This window comes from Littorina saxatilis, linkage group LG1 (genome assembly GCF_037325665.1).
Source record: "Littorina saxatilis isolate snail1 linkage group LG1, US_GU_Lsax_2.0, whole genome shotgun sequence".
NCBI classification, from domain to species: Eukaryota; Metazoa; Mollusca; class Gastropoda; order Littorinimorpha; family Littorinidae; genus Littorina; species Littorina saxatilis.
Window position 1 is genome coordinate 91,015 of NC_090245.1, and position 26,061 is coordinate 117,075.

The 26,061-nt window shown below is 41.7% G+C and overlaps 2 protein-coding genes across 4 annotated transcripts in view; one reads left to right on the forward strand and one right to left on the reverse strand.

Moving 5' to 3' along the window:
• Nucleotides 1–635: 635 nt before the first annotated feature.
• LOC138958928 (palmitoyltransferase ZDHHC1-like) overlaps nt 636–26,061 on the reverse strand; it is a 66,687-nt gene continuing 41,261 nt past the window's right edge. For 2 of the 3 annotated variants that reach the window (XM_070330270.1, XM_070330285.1), the window contains one exon: nt 636–966. In XM_070330270.1, the coding sequence (XP_070186371.1) occupies nt 771–966 (196 nt within the window). In that variant the 3' untranslated portion in view covers nt 636–770. The remainder of the gene's footprint in view (nt 967–26,061) is intronic. The other variant, XM_070330277.1, reaches the window with a different exon arrangement.
• Nucleotides 15,892–26,061, forward strand: part of LOC138958861 (uncharacterized) — a 316,763-nt gene continuing 306,593 nt past the window's right edge. Inside the window, exon 1 of the mRNA XM_070330168.1 lies at nt 15,892–21,053. Within this exon, the coding sequence (XP_070186269.1) occupies nt 15,892–19,914 (4,023 nt within the window). The 3' untranslated portion in view covers nt 19,915–21,053. The remainder of the gene's footprint in view (nt 21,054–26,061) is intronic.

The following is a 26,061-nucleotide window of genomic DNA, read 5'->3' on the forward strand; positions in this document are numbered from 1 at the left end:
TTTATTGACATGAAAATGTATATTTTCAGCTGTACGGTTGTCAGTTGCTGTCATGTGGATGAGGCCATAGCTGACTAGGCTGGCGTTGCCTAAATTGCCTTGAGGTGTGTTTAGTATGATGTGCACTTTGATGGTAACATGTTTACTTTATTATTGAGTTACATGCCTCTGAACTTAGATCTGTTATTAAACCCGTTTTTATGCAGTACTTGATTGCATTTTCCATGCAGTTGTGTAATTTCACTTTATTATTGAGTTACATGCCTCTGAACTTAGATCTGTTATTAATTAAACCCGTTTTTATGCAGTACTTGATTGCATTTTCCATGCAGTTGTGTAATTTCACTGGTGATGTGTTAGTCATCACCATTGATGATCCATTTTTCCTGTATTCTGATAAGACTACATGCTATTTTTGCATTCATTGTTTGACACTTTCTTTGTATAATTATAATGATGGTTACTTGCTGTCATGACTTATTTGCATTGTATTATGTTCCAGGTTTTTGGTTACTGAGGTGTTATCCTGAGTGCATCCTAAATAAACTACTGTGACTTGAAATGGTGTCTTGTGACCCGTTGGATGGATGTTTTCACATCAGTAATAACATCCATAACTCATGTGATAACCCTAACTCTTATTAGACAAACTCCAGTGGTTATAACCCTAACTCTCATGACATAGGACTGTCCGTTATAACTCTAACTCTCATGACACAGGACTGTCAGTTATAACTATAACTCTCATGACACAGGACTGTCAGTTATGACTATAACTCCCATGACACAGGACTGTCAGTTATAACCCTAAACTCCCATGACACAGAAATGTCTGTCTCACCGATGTAGGGGTGAAGAATGTCTCGCTGGTCCCTGTCCACAAAGTAGGCCACAAACTCCAGCAGTCCCACAATGACGATCAGCAGTGTTCCCAGCGCCGCCGCCACCAGTGATGACAGAAACCATCTGTAACAATGACCAGCATACCAGTGATGACAGAAACCATATGTAACAATGACCAGCATACCAGTGATGACAGAAACCATATGTAACAATGACCAGCATACCAGTGATGACAGAAACCACCTGTAACAATGACCAGCATACTAGTGATGACAGAAACCATATGTAACAATGACCAGCATACCAGTGATGACAGAAACCATATGTAACAATGACCAGCATACCAGTGATGACAGAAACCATCTGTAACAATGACCAGCATACCAGTGATGACAGAAACCATATGTAACAATGACCAGCATACCAGTGATGACAGAAACCATCTGTAACAATGACCAGCATACCAGTGATGACAGAAACCATATGTAACAATGACCAGCATACCAGTGATGACAGAAACCATATGTAACAATGACCAGCATACCAGTGATGACAGAAACCATCTGTAACAATGACCAGCATACCAGTGATGACAGAAACCATCTGTAACAATGACCAGCATACCAGTGATGACAGAAACCATCTGTAACAATGACCAGCATACCAGTGATAACAGAAACCATATGTAACAATGACCAGCATACTAGTGATGACAGAAACCATATGTAACAATGACCAGCATACCAGTGATGACAGAAACCACCTGTAACAATGACCAACATACCAGTGATGACAGAAACCATATGTAACAATGACCAACATACCAGTGATGACAAAAACCATATGTAACAATGACCAACATACCAGTGATGACAGAAACCATCTGTAACAATGACCAGCATACCAGTGATGACAGAAACCATATGTAACAATGACCAGCATACCAGTGATAACAGAAACCACCTGTAACAATGACCAACATACCATTGATGACAAAAACCATATGTAACAATGACCAGCATACCAGTGATGACAGAAACCATCTGTAACAATGACCAGCATACCAGTGATGACAGAAACCATCTGTAACAATGACCAGCATACCAGTGATGACAGAAACCACCTGTAACAATGACCAGCATACCAGTGATGACAGAAACCATCTGTAACAATGACCAGCATACCAGTGATAACAGAAACCATCTGTAACAATGACCAGCATACTAGTGATGACAGAAACCATATGTAACAATGACCAGCATACCAGTGATGACAGAAACCATCTGTAACAATGACCAGCATACCAGTGATGACAGAAACCATCTGTAACAATGACCAGCATACCAGTGATGACAGAAACCACCTGTAACAATGACCAGCATACCAGTGATGACAGAAACCATCTGTAACAATGACCAGCATACCAGTGATAACAGAAACCACCTGTAACAATGACCAGCATACCAGTGATGACAGAAACCATATGTAACAATGACCAGCATACCAGTGATGACAGAAACCATCTGTAACAATGACCAGCATACCAGTGATGACAGAAACCATATGTAACAATGACCAGCATACCAGTGATGACAGAAACCATATGTAACAATGACCAGCATACCAGTGATGACAGAAACCATCTGTAACAATGACCAGCATACCAGTGATGACAGAAACCATATGTAACAATGACCAGCATACCAGTGATGACAGAAACCATCTGTAACAATGACAAGCATACCAGTGATGACAGAAACCATATGTAACAATGACCAGCATACCAGTGATGACAAAAACCATATGTAACAATGACCAGCATACCAGTGATGACAGAAACCATATGTAACAATGACCAGCATACCAGTGATGACAAAAACCATATGTAACAATGACCAGCATACCAGTGATGACAGAAACCATCTGTAACAATGACCAGCATACCAGTGATGACAGAAACCATATGTAACAATGACCAGCATACCAGTGATGACAGAAACCATATGTAACAATGACCAGCATACCAGTGATGACAGAAACCATCTGTAACAATGACCAGCATACCAGTGATGACAGAAACCATATGTAACAATGACCAGCATACCAGTGATGACAGAAACCATATGTAACAATGACCAGCATACCAGTGATGACAGAAACCACCTGTAACAATGACCAGCATACCAGTGATGACAGAAACCATCTGTAACAATGACCAGCATACCAGTGATGACAGAAACCATATGTAACAATGACCAGCATACCAGTGATGACAGAAACCATATGTAACAATGACCAGCATACCAGTGATGACAGAAACCACATGTAACAATGACCAGCATACCAGTGATGACAGAAACCATCTGTAACAATGACCAGCATACCAGTGATGACAGAAACCATCTGTAACAATGACCAGCATACCAGTGATGACAGAACCATATGTAACAATGACCAGCATACCAGTGATGACAGAAACCATATGTAACAATGACCAGCATACCAGTGATGACAGAAACCATATGTAACAATGACCAGCATACCAGTGATGACAGAAACCATATGTAACAATGACAAGCATACCAGTGATGACAGAAACCATATGTAACAATGACCAGCATACCAGTGATGACAGAAACCATATGTAACAATGACCAGCATACCAGTGATGACAGAAACCATATGTAACAATGACCAGCATACCAGTGATGACAGAAACCATATGTAACAATGACCAGCATACCAGTGATGACAGAAACCATATGTAACAATGACCAGCATACCAGTGATGACAGAAACCATATGTAACAATGACCAGCATACCAGTGATGACAGAAACCATCTGTAACAATGACCAGCATACCAGTGATGACAGAAACCATATGTAACAATGACCAGCATACCAGTGATGACAGAAACCATATGTAACAATGACCAGCATACCAGTGATGACAGAAACCATCTGTAACAATGACCAGCATACCAGTGATGACAGAAACCATCTGTAACAATGACCAGCATACCAGTGATGACAGAAACCATATGTAACAATGACCAGCATACCAGTGATGACAGAAACCATCTGTAACAATGACCAGCATACCAGTGATGACAGAAACCATATGTAACAATGACCAGCATACCAGTGATGACAGAAACCATATGTAACAATGACCAGCATACCAGTGATGACAGAAACCATATGTAACAATGACCAGCATACCAGTGATGACAGAAACCATCTGTAACAATGACCAGCATACCAGTGATGACAGAAACCATATGTAACAATGACCAGCATACCAGTGATGACAGAAACCATATGTAACAATGACCAGCATACCAGTGATGACAGAAACCATATGTAACAATGACCAGCATACCAGTGATGACAGAAACCATATGTAACAATGACCAGCATACCAGTGATGACAGAAACCATCTGTAACAATGACCAGCATACCAGTGATGACAGAAACCATATGTAACAATGACCAGCATACCAGTGATGACAGAAACCATATGTAACAATGACCAGCATACCAGTGATGACAGAAACCATATGTAACAATGACCAGCATACCAGTGATGACAGAAACCATATGTAACAATGACCAGCATACCAGTGATGACAGAAACCATATGTAACAATGACCAGCATACCAGTGATGACAGAAACCATATGTAACAATGACCAGCATACCAGTGATGACAGAAACCATATGTAACAATGACCAGCATACCAGTGATGACAGAAACCATATGTAACAATGACCAGCATACCAGTGATGACAGAAACCATATGTAACAATGACCAGCATACCAGTGATGACAGAAACCATATGTAACAATGACCAGCATACCAGTGATGACAGAAACCATATGTAACAATGACCAGCATACCAGTGATGACAGAAACCATATGTAACAATGACCAGCATACCAGTGATGACAAAAACCATCTGTAACAATGACCAGCATACCAGTGATGACAGAAACCATATGTAACAATGACCAGCATACCAGTGATGACAGAAACCATATGTAACAATGACCAGCATACCAGTGATGACAGAAACCATCTGTAACAATGACCAGCATACTAGTGATGACAGAAACCATATGTAACAATGACCAGCATACCAGTGATGACAGAAACCATATGTAACAATGACCAGCATACCAGTGATGACAGAAACCATATGTAACAATGACCAGCATACCAGTGATGACAGAAACCATATGTAACAATGACCAGCATACCAGTGATGACAGAAACCATATGTAACAATGACCAGCATACCAGTGATGACAGAAACCATATGTAACAATGACCAGCATACCAGTGATGACAGAAACCATATGTAACAATGACCAGCATACCAGTGATGACAGAAACCATATGTAACAATGACCAGCATACCAGTGATGACAGAAACCATCTGTAACAATGACCAGCATACCAGTGATGACAGAAACCATCTGTAACAATGACCAGCATACTAGTGATGACAGAAACCATATGTAACAATGACCAGCATACCAGTGATGACAGAAACCATATGTAACAATGACCAGCATACCAGTGATGACAGAAACCATATGTAACAATGACCAGCATACTAGTGATGACAAAAACCATATGTAACAATGACCAGCATACCAGTGATGACAGAAACCATATGTAACAATGACCAGCATACCAGTGATGACAGAAACCACCTGTAACAATGACCAGCATACCAGTGATGACAGAAACCATATGTAACAATGACCAGCATACCAGTGATGACAGAAACCATATGTAACAATGACCAGCATACCAGTGATGACAGAAACCATATGTAACAATGACCAGCATACTAGTGATGACAGAAACCATATGTAACAATGACCAGCATACTAGTGATGACAGAAACCATCTGTAACAATGACCAGCATACTAGTGATGACAGAAACCATATGTAACAATGACCAGCATACCAGTGATGACAGAAACCATATGTAACAATGACCAGCATACTAGTGATGACAGAAACCATATGTAACAATGACCAGCATACCAGTGATGACAGAAACCATATGTAACAATGACCAGCATACCAGTGATGACAGAAACCATATGTAACAATGACCAGCATACCAGTGATGACAGAAACCATATGTAACAATGACCAGCATACCAGTGATGACAGAAACCATATGTAACAATGACCAGCATACCAGTGATGACAGAAACCATCTGTAACAATGACCAGCATACTAGTGATGACAGAAACCATATGTAACAATGACCAGCATACCAGTGATGACAGAAACCATATGTAACAATGACCAGCATACCAGTGATGACAGAAACCATATGTAACAATGACCAGCATACCAGTGATGACAGAAACCATATGTAACAATGACCAGCATACCAGTGATGACAGAAACCATATGTAACAATGACCAACATACCAGTGATGACAGAAACCACCTGTAACAATGACCAGCATACCAGTGATGACAGAAACCATATGTAACAATGACCAGCATACCAGTGATGACAGAAACCATATGTAACAATGACCAGCATACTAGTGATGACAGAAACCATATGTAACAATGACCAGCATACTAGTGATGACAGAAACCATATGTAACAATGACCAGCATACCAGTGATGACAGAAACCATATGTAACAATGACCAGCATACCAGTGATGACAGAAACCATATGTAACAATGACCAGCATACCAGTGATGACAGAAACCATATGTAACAATGACCAGCATACCAGTGATGACAAAAACCATATGTAACAATGACCAGCATACCAGTGATGACAGAAACCATATGTAACAATGACCAGCATACCAGTGATGACAGAAACCATATGTAACAATGACCAGCATACCAGTGATGACAGAAACCATATGTAACAATGACCAGCATACCAGTGATGACAGAAACCATCTGTAACAATGTCCAGCATACCAGTGATGACAGAAACCATTTGTAACAATGACCAGCATACCAGTGATGACAGAAACCATATGTAACAATGACCAGCATACCAGTGATGACAGAAACCATCTGTAACAATGACCAGCATACCAGTGATGACAGAAACCACCTGTAACAATGACCAGCATACCAGTGATGACAGAAACCATATGTAACAATGACCAGCATACCAGTGATGACAGAAACCATATGTAACAATGACCAGCATACCAGTGATGACAAAAACCATCTGTAACAATGACCAGCATACCAGTGATGACAGAAACCATATGTAACAATGACCAGCATACCAGTGATGACAGAAACCATATGTAACAATGACCAGCATACCAGTGATGACAGAAACCATATGTAACAATGACAAGCATACCAGTGATGACAGAAACCATCTGTAACAATGACCAGCATACCAGTGATGACAGAAACCATATGTAACAATGACCAGCATACCAGTGATGACAGAAACCATATGTAACAATGACCAGCATACCAGTGATGACAAAAACCATCTGTAACAATGACCAGCATACCAGTGATGACAGAAACCATATGTAACAATGACCAGCATACCAGTGATGACAGAAACCATCTGTAACAATGACCAGCATACCAGTGATGACAGAAACCATCTGTAACAATGACCAGCATACCAGTGATGACAGAAACCATATGTAACAATGACCAGCATACCAGTGATGACAGAAACCATATGTAACAATGACCAGCATACTAGTGATGACAGAAACCATATGTAACAATGACCAGCATACTAGTGATGACAGAAACCATCTGTAACAATGACCAGCATACCAGTGATGACAGAAACCATCTGTAACAATGACCAGCATACTAGTGATGACAGAAACCATCTGTAACAATGACCAGCATACCAGTGATGACAGAAACCACCTGTAACAATGACCAGCATACCAGTGATGACAAAAACCATCTGTAACAATGACCAGCATACTAGTGATGACAGAAACCATATGTAACAATGACCAGCATACCAGTGATGACAGAAACCACCTGTAACAATGACCAGCATACCAGTGATGACAAAAACCATCTGTAACAATGACCAGCATACTAGTGATGACAGAAACCATCTGTAACAATGACCAGCATACCAGTGATGACAGAAACCATATGTAACAATGACCAGCATACCAGTGATGACAAAAACCATATGTAACAATGACCAGCATACCAGTGATGACAGAAACCATATGTAACAATGACCAGCATACCAGTGATGACAAAAACCATCTGTAACAATGACCAGCATACCAGTGATGACAAAAACCATATGTAACAATGACCAGCATACCATTGTGATGACAAAAACCATCTGTAACAATGACCAGCATACCAGTGATGACAGAAACCATCTGTAACAATGACCAGCATACCAGTGATGACAGAAACCATCTGTAACAATGACCAGCATACCAGTGATGACAGAAACCACCTGTAACAATGACCAGCATACCAGTGATGACAGAAACCACCTGTAACAATGACCAGCATACCAGTGATGACAGAAACCATCTGTAACAATGACCAGCATACTAGTGATGACAGAAACCATATGTAACAATGACCAACATACCAGTGATGACAGAAACCATCTGTAACAATGACCAGCATACCAGTGATGACAGAAACCATATGTAACAATGACCAGCATACCAGTGATGACAGAAACCATATGTAACAATGACCAGCATACTAGTGATGACAGAAACCATATGTAACAATGACCAGCATACCAGTGATGACAGAAACCATCTGTAACAATGACCAGCATACCAGTGATGACAGAAACCATATGTAACAATGACCAGCATACTAGTGATGACAGAAACCATATGTAACAATGACCAGCATACCAGTGATGACAAAAACCACCTGTAACAATGACCAGCATACCAGTGATGACAGAAACCATATGTAACAATGACCAGCATACCAGTGATGACAAAAACCATATGTAACAATGACCAGCATACCAGTGATGACAAAAACCACCTGTAACAATGACCAGCATACCAGTGATGACAGAAACCATATGTAACAATGACCAGCATACCAGTGATGACAGAAACCATATGTAACAATGACCAGCATACCAGTGATGACAGAAACCATCTGTAACAATGACCAGCATACCAGTGATGACAGAAACCATCTGTAACAATGACCAGCATACCAGTGATGACAGAAACCATATGTAACAATGACCAGCATACCAGTGATGACAGAAACCATCTGTAACAATGACCAGCATACCAGTGATGACAGAAACCATATGTAACAATGACCAGCATACCAGTGATGACAGAAACCATCTGTAACAATGACCAGCATACCAGTGATGACAGAAACCATATGTAACAATGACCAGCATACCAGTGATGACAGAAACCATATGTAACAATGACCAGCATACCAGTGATGACAGAAACCACCTGTAACAATGACCAGCATACCAGTGATGACAGAAACCATCTGTAACAATGACCAGCATACTAGTGATGACAGAAACCATATGTAACAATGACCAGCATACCAGTGATGACAGAAACCATATGTAACAATGACCAGCATACCAGTGATGACAGAAACCATATGTAACAATGACCAGCATACCAGTGATGACAGAAACCATATGTAACAATGACCAGCATACCAGTGATGACAGAAACCATCTGTAACAATGACCAGCATACCAGTGATGACAGAAACCATATGTAACAATGACCAGCATACTAGTGATGACAGAAACCATATGTAACAATGACCAGCATACCAGTGATGACAGAAACCATCTGTAACAATGACCAGCATACCAGTGATGACAGAAACCATATGTAACAATGACCAGCATACCAGTGATGACAGAAACCATATGTAACAATGACCAGCATACCAGTGATGACAGAAACCACCTGTAACAATGACCAGCATACCAGTGATGACAGAAACCATATGTAACAATGACCAGCATACCAGTGATGACAGAAACCATATGTAACAATGACCAGCATACCAGTGATGACAAAAACCACCTGTAACAATGACCAGCATACCAGTGATGACAGAAACCATATGTAACAATGACCAGCATACCAGTGATGACAGAAACCATATGTAACAATGACCAGCATACCAGTGATGACAGAAACCATCTGTAACAATGACCAGCATACCAGTGATGACAGAAACCATATGTAACAATGACCAGCATACCAGTGATGACAGAAACCATCTGTAACAATGACCAGCATACCAGTGATGACAGAAACCATCTGTAACAATGACCAGCATACCAGTGATGACAGAAACCATCTGTAACAATGACCAGCATACCAGTGATGACAGAAACCATATGTAACAATGACCAGCATACTAGTGATGACAGAAACCATATGTAACAATGACCAGCATACCAGTGATGACAGAAACCATATGTAACAATGACCAGCATACTAGTGATGACAGAAACCATATGTAACAATGACCAGCATACTAGTGATGACAGAAACCATCTGTAACAATGACCAGCATACCAGTGATGACAGAAACCATCTGTAACAATGACCAGCATACTAGTGATGACAGAAACCATATGTAACAATGACCAGCATACTAGTGATGACAGAAACCATCTGTAACAATGACCAGCATACCAGTGATGACAGAAACCATATGTAACAATGACCAGCATACTAGTGATGACAGAAACCATATGTAACAATGACCAGCATACTAGTGATGACAGAAACCATCTGTAACAATGACCAGCATACCAGTGATGACAAAAACCATCTGTAACAATGACCAGCATACTAGTGATGACAGAAACCATCTGTAACAATGACCAGCATACCAGTGATGACAGAAACCATCTGTAACAATGACCAGCATACCAGTGATGACAGAAACCATATGTAACAATGACCAGCATACCAGTGATGACAGAAACCATCTGTAACAATGACCAGCATACCAGTGATGACAGAAACCATCTGTAACAATGACCAGCATACCAGTGATGACAGAAACCATCTGTAACAATGACCAGCATACCAGTGATGACAGAAACCATATGTAACAATGACCAGCATACCAGTGATGACAGAAACCATATGTAACAATGACAAGCATACCAGTGATGACAGAAACCATCTGTAACAATGACCAGCATACCAGTGATGACAGAAACCATCTGTAACAATGACCAGCATACCAGTGATGACAGAAACCATATGTAACAATGACCAGCATACCAGTGATGACAGAAACCATATGTAACAATGACCAGCATACTAGTGATGACAAAAACCATATGTAACAATGACCAGCATACCAGTGATGACAGAAACCATATGTAACAATGACCAGCATACCAGTGATGACAAAAACCATCTGTAACAATGACCAGCATACCAGTGATGACAGAAACCATATGTAACAATGACCAGCATACCAGTGATGACAAAAACCATCTGTAACAATGACCAGCATACCAGTGATGACAGAAACCATCTGTAACAATGACCAGCATACCAGTGATGACAGAAACCACCTGTAACAATGACCAGCATACTAGTGATGACAGAAACCATATGTAACAATGACCAGCATACCAGTGATGACAGAAACCATATGTAACAATGACCAGCATACCAGTGATGACAGAAACCATATGTAACAATGACCAGCATACCAGTGATGACAGAAACCATATGTAACAATGACCAGCATACCAGTGATGACAGAAACCACCTGTAACAATGACCAGCATACCAGTGATGACAGAAACCATATGTAACAATGACCAGCATACCAGTGACGACAGAAACCATCTGTAACAATGACCAGCATACCAGTGATGACAGAAACCATATGTAACAATGACCAGCATACCAGTGATGACAGAAACCATATGTAACAATGACCAGCATACCAGTGATGACAGAAACCATCTGTAACAATGACCAGCATACCAGTGATGACAGAAACCATCTGTAACAATGACCAGCATACCAGTGATTACAGAAACCATATGTAACAATGACCAGCATACCAGTGATGACAGAAACCATATGTAACAATGACCAGCATACTAGTGATGACAAAAACCATATGTAACAATGACCAGCATACCAGTGATGACAGAAACCATATGTAACAATGACCAGCATACCAGTGATGACAGAAACCATTTGTAACAATGACCAGCATACCAGTGATGACAGAAACCACCTGTAACAATGACCAGCATACCAGTGATGACAGAAACCATATGTAACAATGACCAGCATACCAGTGATGACAGAAACCATCTGTAACAATGACCAGCATACCAGTGATGACAGAAACCATATGTAACAATGACCAGCATACCAGTGATGACAGAAACCATCTGTAACAATGACCAGCATACCAGTGATGACAAAAACCATATGTAACAATGACAAGCATACCAGTGATGACAGAAACCATCTGTAACAATGACCAGCATACCAGTGATGACAGAAACCATATGTAACAATGACCAGCATACCAGTGATGACAAAAACCATATGTAACAATGACCAGCATACCAGTGATGACAGAAACCATCTGTAACAATGACCAGCATACCAGTGATGACAGAAACCATATGTAACAATGACCAGCATACCAGTGATGACAAAAACCACCTGTAACAATGACCAGCATACCAGTGATGACAGAAACCATATGTAACAATGACCAGCATACCAGTGATGACAGAAACCATATGTAACAATGACCAGCATACCAGTGATGACAGAAACCATATGTAACAATGACCAGCATACCAGTGATGACAAAAACCATATGTAACAATGACCAGCATACCAGTGATGACAGAAACCATCTGTAACAATGACCAGCATACCAGTGATGACAGAAACCATATGTAACAATGACCAGCATACCAGTGATGACAGAAACCACCTGTAACAATGACCAGCATACCAGTGATGACAGAAACCATCTGTAACAATGACCAGCATACCAGTGATGACAGAAACCATATGTAACAATGACCAGCATACTAGTGATGACAGAAACCATCTGTAACAATGACCAGCATACCAGTGATGACAGAAACCATATGTAACAATGACCAGCATACCAGTGATGACAGAAACCATCTGTAACAATGACCAGCATACCAGTGATGACAGAAACCATATGTAACAATGACCAGCATACCAGTGATGACAGAAACCATCTGTAACAATGACCAGCATACCAGTGATGACAGAAACCATATGTAACAATGACCAGCATACCAGTGATGACAGAAACCATCTGTAACAATGACCAGCATACTAGTGATGACAGAAACCATCTGTAACAATGACCAGCATACCAGTGATGACAGAAACCATATGTAACAATGACCAGCATACTAGTGATGACAGAAACCATCTGTAACAATGACCAGCATACTAGTGATGACAGAAACCATATGTAACAATGACCAGCATACCAGTGATAACAGAAACCATATGTGTGCATGCCGATGTGGCATGCATTCACCTACTTTTTGTTGTAATTACGTTTGCTCAAGCCATTGCACGATGTAAAAAGAAGTAAACCGTGTTTTTATTGTGTCACTTTGTTGTGACCCGCTTTGTGGAGCGTTAATATTTTTACGTGAGATTCACGTGCTCCTTGTTCAGTTGTTGTGACCTGGTTTTGGTCGGAGCGTCACAAACTGCGTCGTTTAGTCTTAGAACACCGTGAGATTCACGTGCTCTTTTCCGTGTTTTGATTTTGAGGTGAGCCCTGCGAATCTGCGTTGCAAGTTTTAGAATACGTGCGACTCACGTGTTTTTAGCTTTGTGATGTCAGCTTGTTCCTTGGCCTTCTTTCTGTTAAATATACCGTTTTAAGTTTTGGGCATGCACGGAGTGCGTGATCGGTTACTGATTGGTTGTAAAATAGTAGTTTCACCCGATTCTGTCTTAGGAATGTTGTTGGTTGGTCAATCCGGTGACCTTTGACTTTTGAATAACTATTCCATGTTAGGTTTTTGTTTCCATAAATACCGCTGCTTGACTCCTGTCTCGTCAGTCGATCTGAGGGTTTTAGGAAGCGTTTGGTTTTGATGTAAACGTATGAAGGTTATCAAGTGAACCAACGGAGTGTTTCTTATGTTTTAACGTCAACGTAATGTTCTTTGGAGACAGTTGTTTCTCAAGTGTGAATCGTTTTGTGCCCTTCGTTTGTGAGGCAACACGTTTTGGTACTGCTGGTCAACCCACACAGCGCATAAGGTAATTTTGTTGTTACTTGTTTGTGTTGTGTTTTTGGTCGCCATTTTGTAATTACTTTGTGAGTTGTTTATGTATAACGTGAGTTGAAAGTCTGACTTGTTGTAGTGTTTCTTTATTGTGTGTTCAACTGTTTTAGTGTTGTGAACGTACAGCAATGTTTTGTAGACGCTAGAAAGTCGCTAATGTTTATAATGATAACTTGTGTTTTCTGTGGTTAACGAAGTTCGAAGTGAAACGTTTTCTCTGACTTTTTCAGCCTTACGTTAAAAGAATTTAGGTAAAAGAAGCTTGCGGTCTGTGGTGATCGTTTGTAAACGGGCTTATTTCTTGTAACGTTATTGAGGGAAAGTGGATGAGTAAATATCTTGTTTGTGACTTTGATTAACGCAGGAACGTTGTCGTTAGACTTTTTGGTATGACAGTTTGCTTTGTATTCCTGGCCTGATGAGTCAACGTTTTGTATTTTTCTGAAAGTAGCCATTTTGGTTTTAAACGTATGTATGCTAAGTTTCTTGAGTATTCTTAGTGCTTATGGTATTGTTGAACGTACGGAACGTAATTCTTTATTGTTGAACGTACAGAACGTAACTCTTTATTGTTGTTGAAGGACTAACCAACGAGTGTTTGGTAATTGTAACTTTCGTGTCTGTTTGTCTTCGCCTGTCTTGTGATTGTTTATTTTTCTTGTATTTACTTCTCGTGTCTTGTTAATGCATTTTAATACCTTTTGCCATGTCTAATAATTTGTTTTCTTTTCTCTTTTTCTTTCTGTCCATAAGTTTTTTACCGCAATAAGTAGTATCGCAATTACGTAGTATCGCAATACGTAGTACTGTACCTATATATATGCATTACTGATACCTAGTGTCAGATGTAAATTAATAAACCAGTACTTTTGCGCGTTATCGCTTGTAACCTGTGTTTGTCATTTCGTATGAACAATATGTAGTACCAGCCTCGCTCACGAAGGCGCGCACAGTAAAAAACTTAGTTGCTGTCGCCCAGTAAAAAACTTTAGTTGCTGACGCCCAGTGAAAGAACGTTAGCTAAAGTAAACAAACTTAGCTGCTTACGCCCAGTAAAGAACTTTTGTTATTGACGCTCAATGAACGTAAACGTAGCTGTTGATAACCAGCAAAAGACTTTATTGTTACCTGTCACTGTGTTAGTGAACCATAGTTTGACATAGATCAACTTGTCGGTTAGAGATCTTCCTACTCCGTATCCGGCGCATTTTTTGTGACTTTTGTGTATTATCCCAAACGACCCTCAGATCGATTCATTTTACTTTTTAAACAGATAAACCTTATGTAGGTTTTTAGTGCTTTTGAATAAGCGAACATTGTAATGGAGGAGATTCCAGCAGATAAACCATTGGAAGCTTCAGGTTATGACATTAACGGCGATGAAGATGAACATTCTCAAAGGCCTAGGCGTGACATTAAGCCTACTGAAAAAGGTAGAGATTACCAGATTGAGATCAAAACTAGAAACTTTGCAAGACAACGAACATTCTTGGAACGAGCAATCGGTGAGGTAGTAACAGAGCTTAACCAAGAAACTCCTAATCAAGAGTCGTTAACCAGTCAGAAACAAATTGTTTTGAGCATGTACAAGGATCTTGGTGACATAGAGAAAGGTCTTCGTAGTATTGGTAGCGGTGAAACCATTCAGGAAAGTTGGGATGATGTTCAGAGAACAGTTCAGAACATTATGTTTGACATTGATCGAGCTCTTGACAGACAAACGACTAGTGTGCAGGTGGCTAAGGAGCCTACTTCCAGGCATAGCAGTGTTACACCTAGCGTTGGGTCATCCACCCACAAGTCAGCCAGTGTTAAGTCTGCCAGCCATAAAGCAGCTAGCATTACGTCAGCCATCCACAAGTCAGCTAGCCACAAGTCAGGTAGCAGGAGATCAGGTAGCCAAGTAGCTTCTCGCGCCGAGTCTCTCCGCTCTAAAAGTGTTAGCTCTGAAGACACTAAATTGGCTCTTAAACTAGAGGCTGCTTCCCTGGCCATAAAAGTGGAAGGTGACGCAATAAAGGAAGCTCAGTTTAGTGAACTGGATCTCTTACAACAACAATATGCTGAGAGAACAGCAGCTAGGCAGACTGAGGAAGCTGAGAGAACTGCAGCTAGGCAGACTGAGGAAGCTGAGAGAACAGCAGCTAGGCAGACTGAGGAAGCTGAGAGAAATGCAGCTAGGCTGATCGAAGAAACTGCTAGGCAGGCTAAGGAAGCTAAGAGAACAGCAGCTAGGCAGGCCGAAGAAGCAGCTAGGCAGGCTGAAGACACAGCTAGGCAGGCTAAGGAAGCTGAGAGAATAGCAGCTAGACAGGCCGAGGACGCAGCTGAAGCAGCTCTTGAAGATATTAAACAGAAAAAGGCTTTGAGACAAATTCAGTCCACCGAATTGAAAATTAGCTTAAGAGAACAACAAGCTATGTTACAAGTATTGGAACAAGGTGAATCCGTTCAGCAGGATCTCCCTGATCTACCGTCAGTCGATTTGCTGAACACTAGGTTCCACCCTCGTCCTTTCGTTCCCTTGTATAGTCTTATGGCCCCTCCTCCTAACAATGAACATACAGCGATAGGAATAGGGACAGGTGCTGCCGTCATTGCTGACCAAGGAACACACCAGCCAGCCTTGGACGTCACGTCTGTTCCTGTCTGCCAAGCCGCCGTCATCGCTGACCAAAGGACACACCAGCCAGCCATGGACTTCACGTCTGTTCCTGTCTGCCAAGCCGCCAGCACCCATGACATCTCGACTGTCAACGTCAACGCTGCTGTCACCAACTTCGTCGCAGGAACCACAACGACTGAGCCACAACAGCACGCGTTACCTGTCGTGGACCTCGTCGTTGGAGTCAGCGCCTCGACAAGCGCCGCTACTACCAACAACGCCACCTACGAGGCGTACGGACCTCAACGTAGAGAGGATGTCAACGCCCCCCATCACGTCGGAATGAGCGCTCCTTTCGTCCATCAGGAGCCCTTCACACCTAACTACACGACGGCTGCAACTACATCCTCCATGCGGCCTACAGCGCTGCTGACCACACTGCAGCACCCTCTCGGTGCATACACTGGTCAGCCGCCTCTGCACAACGTTGGACACTCAACGACAAGCGTCACAGGCTCTCGCCCGCCTGATCTCGACCACACAGGTTGGTCCTATCACCTACCAGAGACAAGGGAAGGTGATGAGACGCAAGAACGACACACCTACTTCCCAGAAGAACGTCACCAACGCATGGACCACAGACGTTTTCAAGTGACCCCACCCTGTTTCCCCTATGATACCCACCTACATCCCAAACCAGAGCCTTTCGTGCCCACATTCCTGGACCCACATCAGACCACCCCCAAAGTTATTTGGGGAAACGAAAACGCAAGGCCCCCTGCGTACATGAACTTTGACAAGGAATGTCATGCAGATCGTCCATTTGCCTCCTACCCCCCGTCTGCGTACTACCAACGTCCATTTGCTACTCCTGCAAAGCAGGACACTCCTATGGACTCTCTCGCCAAAACCCTATCAGACGCTCTGATGATCAACCGCTTGCCGATGCAGGAGCCGTGCATTTTTGTTGGTGACCCTCTCCAATATCCAATTTGGAGGTCGTCGTTTTCGTTCCTCATCGAGAGACAAAACATAACCAGCAGTGAGAAGTTATTGTATCTGCAACGGTACATCGGAGGTCAAGCAAAGGAGGCCGTGACCGGCTTCTTTCTGCTGAGAGAAGGTGATGCCTACGAGAGAGCCATGGAAGTGCTGGAAAATCGGTTCGGCAACTCATACGTCGTTTCGCAAGCTTTCCGGACCAAGCTGGACGAATGGACCCCAGTCAAAAGCAAAGATCCCAAGGGACTCAGAAGTCTGGCCGATTTCTTGCAGCAATGTTCCGTTGCTGCCCAGGAAGTTGGTGGACTGAGCATCCTGGATGATGCCCAGTACTTACGGAAGATCGTCGGAAAGCTCCCAGACTGGATGAGTCACAGATGGTCTAGAACAGTTGCTCGAACTAAGGTTGAAAAGAAGAGGTATCCTCTGTTCAATGAACTCGTGTCGTTCGTTACTCTCGAAGCAGACATTTCTAACGACCCTGTTTTCGGCTTGACAAGTGCATCGGGGACACCAAGAAAGTTCACAACGAACCTGTCAACCCTGACAGAGGATGTCACCGCATGTCTGCACTGTCAACTTCCGGACCATGACGCTGGGACATGTAAGGAACTCATAGAGAAGCCTCTGGTTGAGATACGAGATTTTCTGTTCAAGAACCGTATCTGCTACGGATGTCTCAGAAGTAAGGATCACCAGAGCCGTCAATGTAAGCAGAAACAGACGTGCAAGAAGTGCAAGAAGGCTCACCCCACTTGTCTTCATGATGACAATTTCAAATATCAGAACAGTATGAGTGAAAACAAAGGGGCGAGTGAACACAAGAACAATTACCGTACCTCTGCTGCTGACGTTCAAGAGCCACTGTCATCGTCGACTCCTACGGTGTCTGCTCTTAAGGCCAGCGAGGAAAACAGCATCGGTTTCACGTCTATGATCGTTCCCGTTCTCGTTTCCAGTGACTCTAACCCCAACGTAGAAGTGCTGACGTACGCACTACTGGACACTATGTCCAACGCCACTTTTGTAGTGCAGTCAGTGGCTGAAGAAGTTAAAGCCAAATCGCAGCCGACCACACTCAGGGTCTCCACACTGACTGAGGACAATGCTGTGGTCTCCGGCAGGAAGTACTCTGGATTGCGTGTCCGGTCTCCTTCCTCCCGTGAGTTTGTCAGGCTCCCTTCTGCCATCTCACGACCTTATCTGACCGTTGACCCCACTCATATCCCCACCTCAGAGACTGTCAAAGCTTACCCACATCTCCAACACCTGTCTCCAAAACTGCCCCCCTTGTACCCTGACTGCGAAGCAGGCCTCCTCATTGGCTACGACTGCGCTGAGGCCCTCATGCCCCTAAACGTTGTCCAAGGACTGCCATTCGCAGTAGAGACTAAGTTAGGTTGGAGCATCGTCGGCAAGGCACCGCATTCCGTCGCCTTTGATGGCATAGCCTCGTCCATGCGCGTCATCGTCAAGCCAGGATCGAGGGAAGAAGAACGTGTAGCTCACGTCTACAAGGTACAGGTGGACGAAGTCTCGTGTACTGACCCATTACATGTTATGGAAAGAGACTTTGCAAGTGACTCAGGATCCATGTCCCAGGACGATGTAAAGTTCATGAAGATCGTGAAGGAAAACGTAAAGATCAACGAAGCTGGTCACTACGAGATGCCCTTACCATTTCGACCAGAGAAACCGTCCCTCCCCGACAACAGAGGTGCCACAGTCAAACGTCTGATGGGCCTGAAACGCCAGAAAAAACGAGGGTACCGTGATGACTGCGTCAAGGTCATGACATTAATCTTGTACGGGCTGATCGTGACGTGTTTTGCCTCTAGGGCAATCCACATTGAAACCCTGGATGACATGTCAAGTGATTCCTTCATCAACGCCCTACGCATTGTTGTCTTGCATGACCAGAACTTGTGCAGATCAGAGTGGTGCATGGCTCGTGTAATCGAGGTGATGCCTGGATCTGATGGACTGGTCAGACGAGTGAAAGTGCATGTTGGAACAAAGGCTCTAGACAATCACGGCCGTCCCACTGGTGATAGTCGCATATTAGAGCGACCGATTCACAAAATGACTGTTAGTAGATTGTGAAAATCACAAAGACAAAGCTGTGTAAGCGAACTGAAAGAACATTGAACTTTGGAGTGTTTTTCCAATTTGACAGTTGTAGATTGTTGCGGTTTGTTTTTATACCAGATGATGTAACGGACATTTATGGCTTAAGTGGTGCGGTTTTTTTTATGCCGTCGAGTAATGACTAACGGCATTTAGTTGAAACGAGATGTGTTGAAACATTGAAAATGATTGAACCGTAATATTGTTGTGTAAATGTTTTGCAACACAATGATTTTGAGTTGTAAATTGGAAATGTCTAAATCTGCGTTATTCTTCTTTTGATATAAGGAATATGTTTGTACAAAGGTTTTTGAAGTAAATTATATTAATATAATTTCCGGTGGGAGTGTGCATGCCGATGTGGCATGCATTCACCTACTTTTTGTTGTAATTACGTTTGCTCAAGCCATTGCACGATGTAAAAAGAAGTAAACCGTGTTTTTATTGTGTCACTTTGTTGTGACCCGCTTTGTGGAGCGTTAATATTTTTACGTGAGATTCACGTGCTCCTTGTTCAGTTGTTGTGACCTGGTTTTGGTCGGAGCGTCACAAACTGCGTCGTTTAGTCTTAGAACACCGTGAGATTCACGTGCTCTTTTCCGTGTTTTGATTTTGAGGTGAGCCCTGCGAATCTGCGTTGCAAGTTTTAGAATACGTGCGACTCACGTGTTTTTAGCTTTGTGATGTCAGCTTGTTCCTTGGCCTTCTTTCTGTTAAATATACCGTTTTAAGTTTTGGGCATGCACGGAGTGCGTGATCGGTTACTGATTGGTTGTAAAATAGTAGTTTCACCCGATTCTGTCTTAGGAATGTTGTTGGTTGGTCAATCCGGTGACCTTTGACTTTTGAATAACTATTCCATGTTAGGTTTTTGTTTCCATAAATACCGCTGCTTGACTCCTGTCTCGTCAGTCGATCTGAGGGTTTTAGGAAGCGTTTGGTTTTGATGTAAACGTATGAAGGTTATCAAGTGAACCAACGGAGTGTTTCTTATGTTTTAACGTCAACGTAATGTTCTTTGGAGACAGTTGTTTCTCAAGTGTGAATCGTTTTGTGCCCTTCGTTTGTGAGGCAACACGTTTTGGTACTGCTGGTCAACCCACACAGCGCATAAGGTAATTTTGTTGTTACTTGTTTGTGTTGTGTTTTTGGTCGCCATTTTGTAATGACTTTGTGAGTTGTTTATGTATAACGTGAGTTGAAAGTCTGACTTTTTGTAGTGTTTCTTTATTGTGTGTTCAACTGTTTTAGTGTTGTGAACGTACAGCAATGTTTTGTAGACGCTAGAAAGTCGCTAATGTTTATAATGATAACTTGTGTTTTCTGTGGTTAACGAAGTTCGAAGTGAAACGTTTTCTCTGACTTTTTCAGCCTTACGTTAAAAGAATTTAGGTAAAAGAAGCTTGCGGTCTGTGGTGATCGTTTGTAAACGGGCTTATTTCTTGTAACGTTATTGAGGGAAAGTGGATGAGTAAATATCTTGTTTGTGACTTTGATTAACGCAGGAACGTTGTCGTTAGACTTTTTGGTATGACAGTTTGCTTTGTATTCCTGGCCTGATGAGTCAACGTTTTGTATTTTTCTGAAAGTAGCCATTTTGGTTTTAAACGTATGTATGCTAAGTTTCTTGAGTATTCTTAGTGCTTATGGTATTGTTGAACGTACGGAACGTAATTCTTTATTGTTGAACGTACAGAACGTAACTCTTTATTGTTGTTGAAGGACTAACCAACGAGTGTTTGGTAATTGTAACTTTCGTGTCTGTTTGTCTTCGCCTGTCTTGTGATTGTTTATTTTTCTTGTATTTACTTCTCGTGTCTTGTTAATGCATTTTAATACCTTTTGCCATGTCTAATAATTTGTTTTCTTTTCTCTTTTTCTTTCTGTCCATAAGTTTTTTACCGCAATAAGTAGTATCGCAATTACGTAGTATCGCAATACGTAGTACTGTACCTATATATATGCATTACTGATACCTAGTGTCAGATGTAAATTAATAAACCAGTACTTTTGCGCGTTATCGCTTGTAACCTGTGTTTGTCATTTCGTATGAACAATATGTAGTACCAGCCTCGCTCACGAAGGCGCGCACAATGTGTAACAATGACAAGCATACCAGTGATGACAGAAACCATTTGTAACAATGACCAGCATACCAGTGATGACAGAAACCATATGTAACAATGACCAGCATACCAGTGATGACAGAAACCATCTGTAACAATGACCAGCATACTAGTGATGACAAAAACCATATGTAACAATGACCAGCATACCAGTGATGACAGAAACCATCTGTAACAATGACCAGCATACCAGTGATGACAGAAACCATCTGTAACAATGACCAGCATACCAGTGATGACAGAAACCATCTGTAACAATGACCAGCATACCAGTGATGACAGAAACCATATGTAACAATGACCAGCATACCAGTGATGACAGAAACCATATGTAACAATGACCAGCATACCAGTGATGACAAAAACCATATGTAACAATGACCAGCATACCAGTGATGACAGAAACCATCTGTAACAATGACCAGCATACCAGTGATGACAGAAACCATATGTAACAATGACCAGCATACCAGTGATGACAGAAACCATATGTAACAATGACCAGCATACCAGTGATGACAAAAACCATCTGTAACAATGACCAGCATACCAGTGATGACAGAAACCATATGTAACAATGACCAGCATACCATTGTGATGACAAAAACCATCTGTAACAATGACCAGCATACTAGTGATGACAGAAACCATATGTAACAATGACCAGCATACCAGTGATGACAGAAACCATCTGTAACAATGACCAGCATACCAGTGATGACAGAAACCATATACATGTAACAATGACCAGCATACTAGTGATGACAGAAACCATCTGTAACAATGACCAGCATACCAGTGATGACAAAAACCATATGTAACAATGACCAGCATACCAGTGATGACAGAAACCATATGTAACAATGACCAGCATACCAGTGATGACAGAAACCATATGTAACAATGACCAGCATACTAGTGATGACAGAAACCATATGTAACAATGACCAGCATACTAGTGATGACAGAAACCATATGTAACAATGACCAGCATACCAGTGATGACAGAAACCATATGTAACAATGACCAGCATACCAGTGATGACAGAAACCATATGTAACAATGACCAGCATACCAGTGATGACAGAAACCATCTGTAACAATGACCAGCATACCAGTGATGACAGAAACCATCTGTAACAATGACCAGCATACCAGTGATGACAGAAACCATCTGTAACAATGACCAGCATACCAGTGATGACAGAAACCATATGTAACAATGACCAGCATACCAGTGATGACAGAAACCATATGTAACAATGACCAGCATACTAGTGATGACAGAAACCATATGTAACAATGACCAGCATACCAGTGATGACAGAAACCATATGTAACAATGACCAGCATACTAGTGATGACAGAAACCATATGTAACAATGACCAGCATACCAGTGATGACAGAAACCATCTGTAACAATGACCAGCATACCAGTGATGACAGAAACCATATGTAACAATGACCAGCATACCAGTGATGACAGAAACCATATGTAACAATGACAAGCATACCAGTGATGACAGAAACCATATGTAACAATGACCAGCATACCAGTGATGACAAAAACCATATGTAACAATGACCAGCATACCAGTGATGACAGAAACCATATGTAACAATGACCAGCATACCAGTGATGACAAAAACCATATGTAACAATGACCAGCATACCAGTGATGACAGAAACCATCTGTAACAATGACCAGCATACCAGTGATGACAGAAACCATATGTAACAATGACCAGCATACCAGTGATGACAGAAACCATATGTAACAATGACCAGCATACCAGTGATGACAGAAACCATCTGTAACAATGACCAGCATACCAGTGATGACAGAAACCATATGTAACAATGACCAGCATACCAGTGATGACAGAAACCATATGTAACAATGACCAGCATACCAGTGATGACAGAAACCACCTGTAACAATGACCAGCATACCAGTGATGACAGAAACCATCTGTAACAATGACCAGCATACCAGTGATGACAGAAACCATATGTAACAATGACCAGCATACCAGTGATGACAGAAACCATATGTAACAATGACCAGCATACCAGTGATGACAGAAACCACCTGTAACAATGACCAGCATACCAGTGATGACAGAAACCATCTGTAACAATGACCAGCATACCAGTGATGACAGAAACCATCTGTAACAATGACCAGCATACCAGTGATGACAGAACCCATATGTAACAATGACCAGCATACCAGTGATGACAGAAACCATATGTAACAATGACAAGCATACCAGTGATGACAGAAACCATATGTAACAATGACCAGCATACCAGTGATGACAGAAACCATCTGTAACAATGACAAGCATACCAGTGATGACAGAAACCATATGTAACAATGACCAGCATACCAGTGATGACAGAAACCATATGTAACAATGACCAGCATACCAGTGATGACAGAAACCACCTGTAACAATGACCAGCATACCAGTGATGACAGAAACCATATGTAACAATGACCAGCATACCAGTGATGACAGAAACCATCTGTAACAATGACCAGCATACCAGTGATGACAGAAACCATCTGTAACAATGACCAGCATACCAGTGATGACAGAAACCATATGTAACAATGACCAGCATACCAGTGATGACAGAAACCATATGTAACAATGACAAGCATACCAGTGATGACAGAAACCATATGTAACAATGACCAGCATACCAGTGATGACAGAAACCATATGTAACAATGACCAGCATACCAGTGATGACAGAAACCATATGTAACAATGACCAGCATACCAGTGATGACAGAAACCACCTGTAACAATGACCAGCATACCAGTGATGACAGAAACCATCTGTAACAATGACCAGCATACCAGTGATGACAGAAACCATATGTAACAATGACCAGCATACCAGTGATGACAGAAACCATATGTAACAATGACCAGCATACCAGTGATGACAGAAACCATATGTAACAATGACCAGCATACTAGTGATGACAGAAATCATATGTAACAATGACCAGCATACCAGTGATGACAAAAACCACCTGTAACAATGACCAGCATACCAGTGATGACAGAAACCATATGTAACAATGACCAGCATACCAGTGATGACAAAAACCATATGTAACAATGACCAGCATACCAGTGATGACAAAAACCACCTGTAACAATGACCAGCATACCAGTGATGACAGAAACCATATGTAACAATGACCAGCATACCAGTGATGACAGAAACCATATGTAACAATGACCAGCATACCAGTGATGACAGAAACCATCTGTAACAATGACCAGCATACCAGTGATGACAGAAACCATCTGTAACAATGACCAGCATACCAGTGATGACAGAAACCATCTGTAACAATGACCAGCATACCAGTGATGACAGAAACCATATGTAACAATGACCAGCATACCAGTGATGACAGAAACCATCTGTAACAATGACCAGCATACCAGTGATGACAGAAACCATATGTAACAATGACCAGCATACCAGTGATGACAGAAACCACCTGTAACAATGACCAGCATACCAGTGATGACAGAAACCATCTGTAACAATGACCAGCATACTAGTGATGACAGAAACCATATGTAACAATGACCAGCATACCAGTGATGACAGAAACCATATGTAACAATGACCAGCATACCAGTGATGACAGAAACCATATGTAACAATGACCAGCATACTAGTGATGACAAAAACCATATGTAACAATGACCAGCATACCAGTGATGACAGAAACCATATGTAACAATGACCAGCATACTAGTGATGACAGAAACCACCTGTAACAATGACCAGCATACCAGTGATGACAGAAACCATATGTAACAATGACCAGCATACCAGTGATGACAGAAACCATATGTAACAATGACCAGCATACCAGTGATGACAGAAACCATATGTAACAATGACCAGCATACTAGTGATGACAGAAACCATATGTAACAATGACCAGCATACT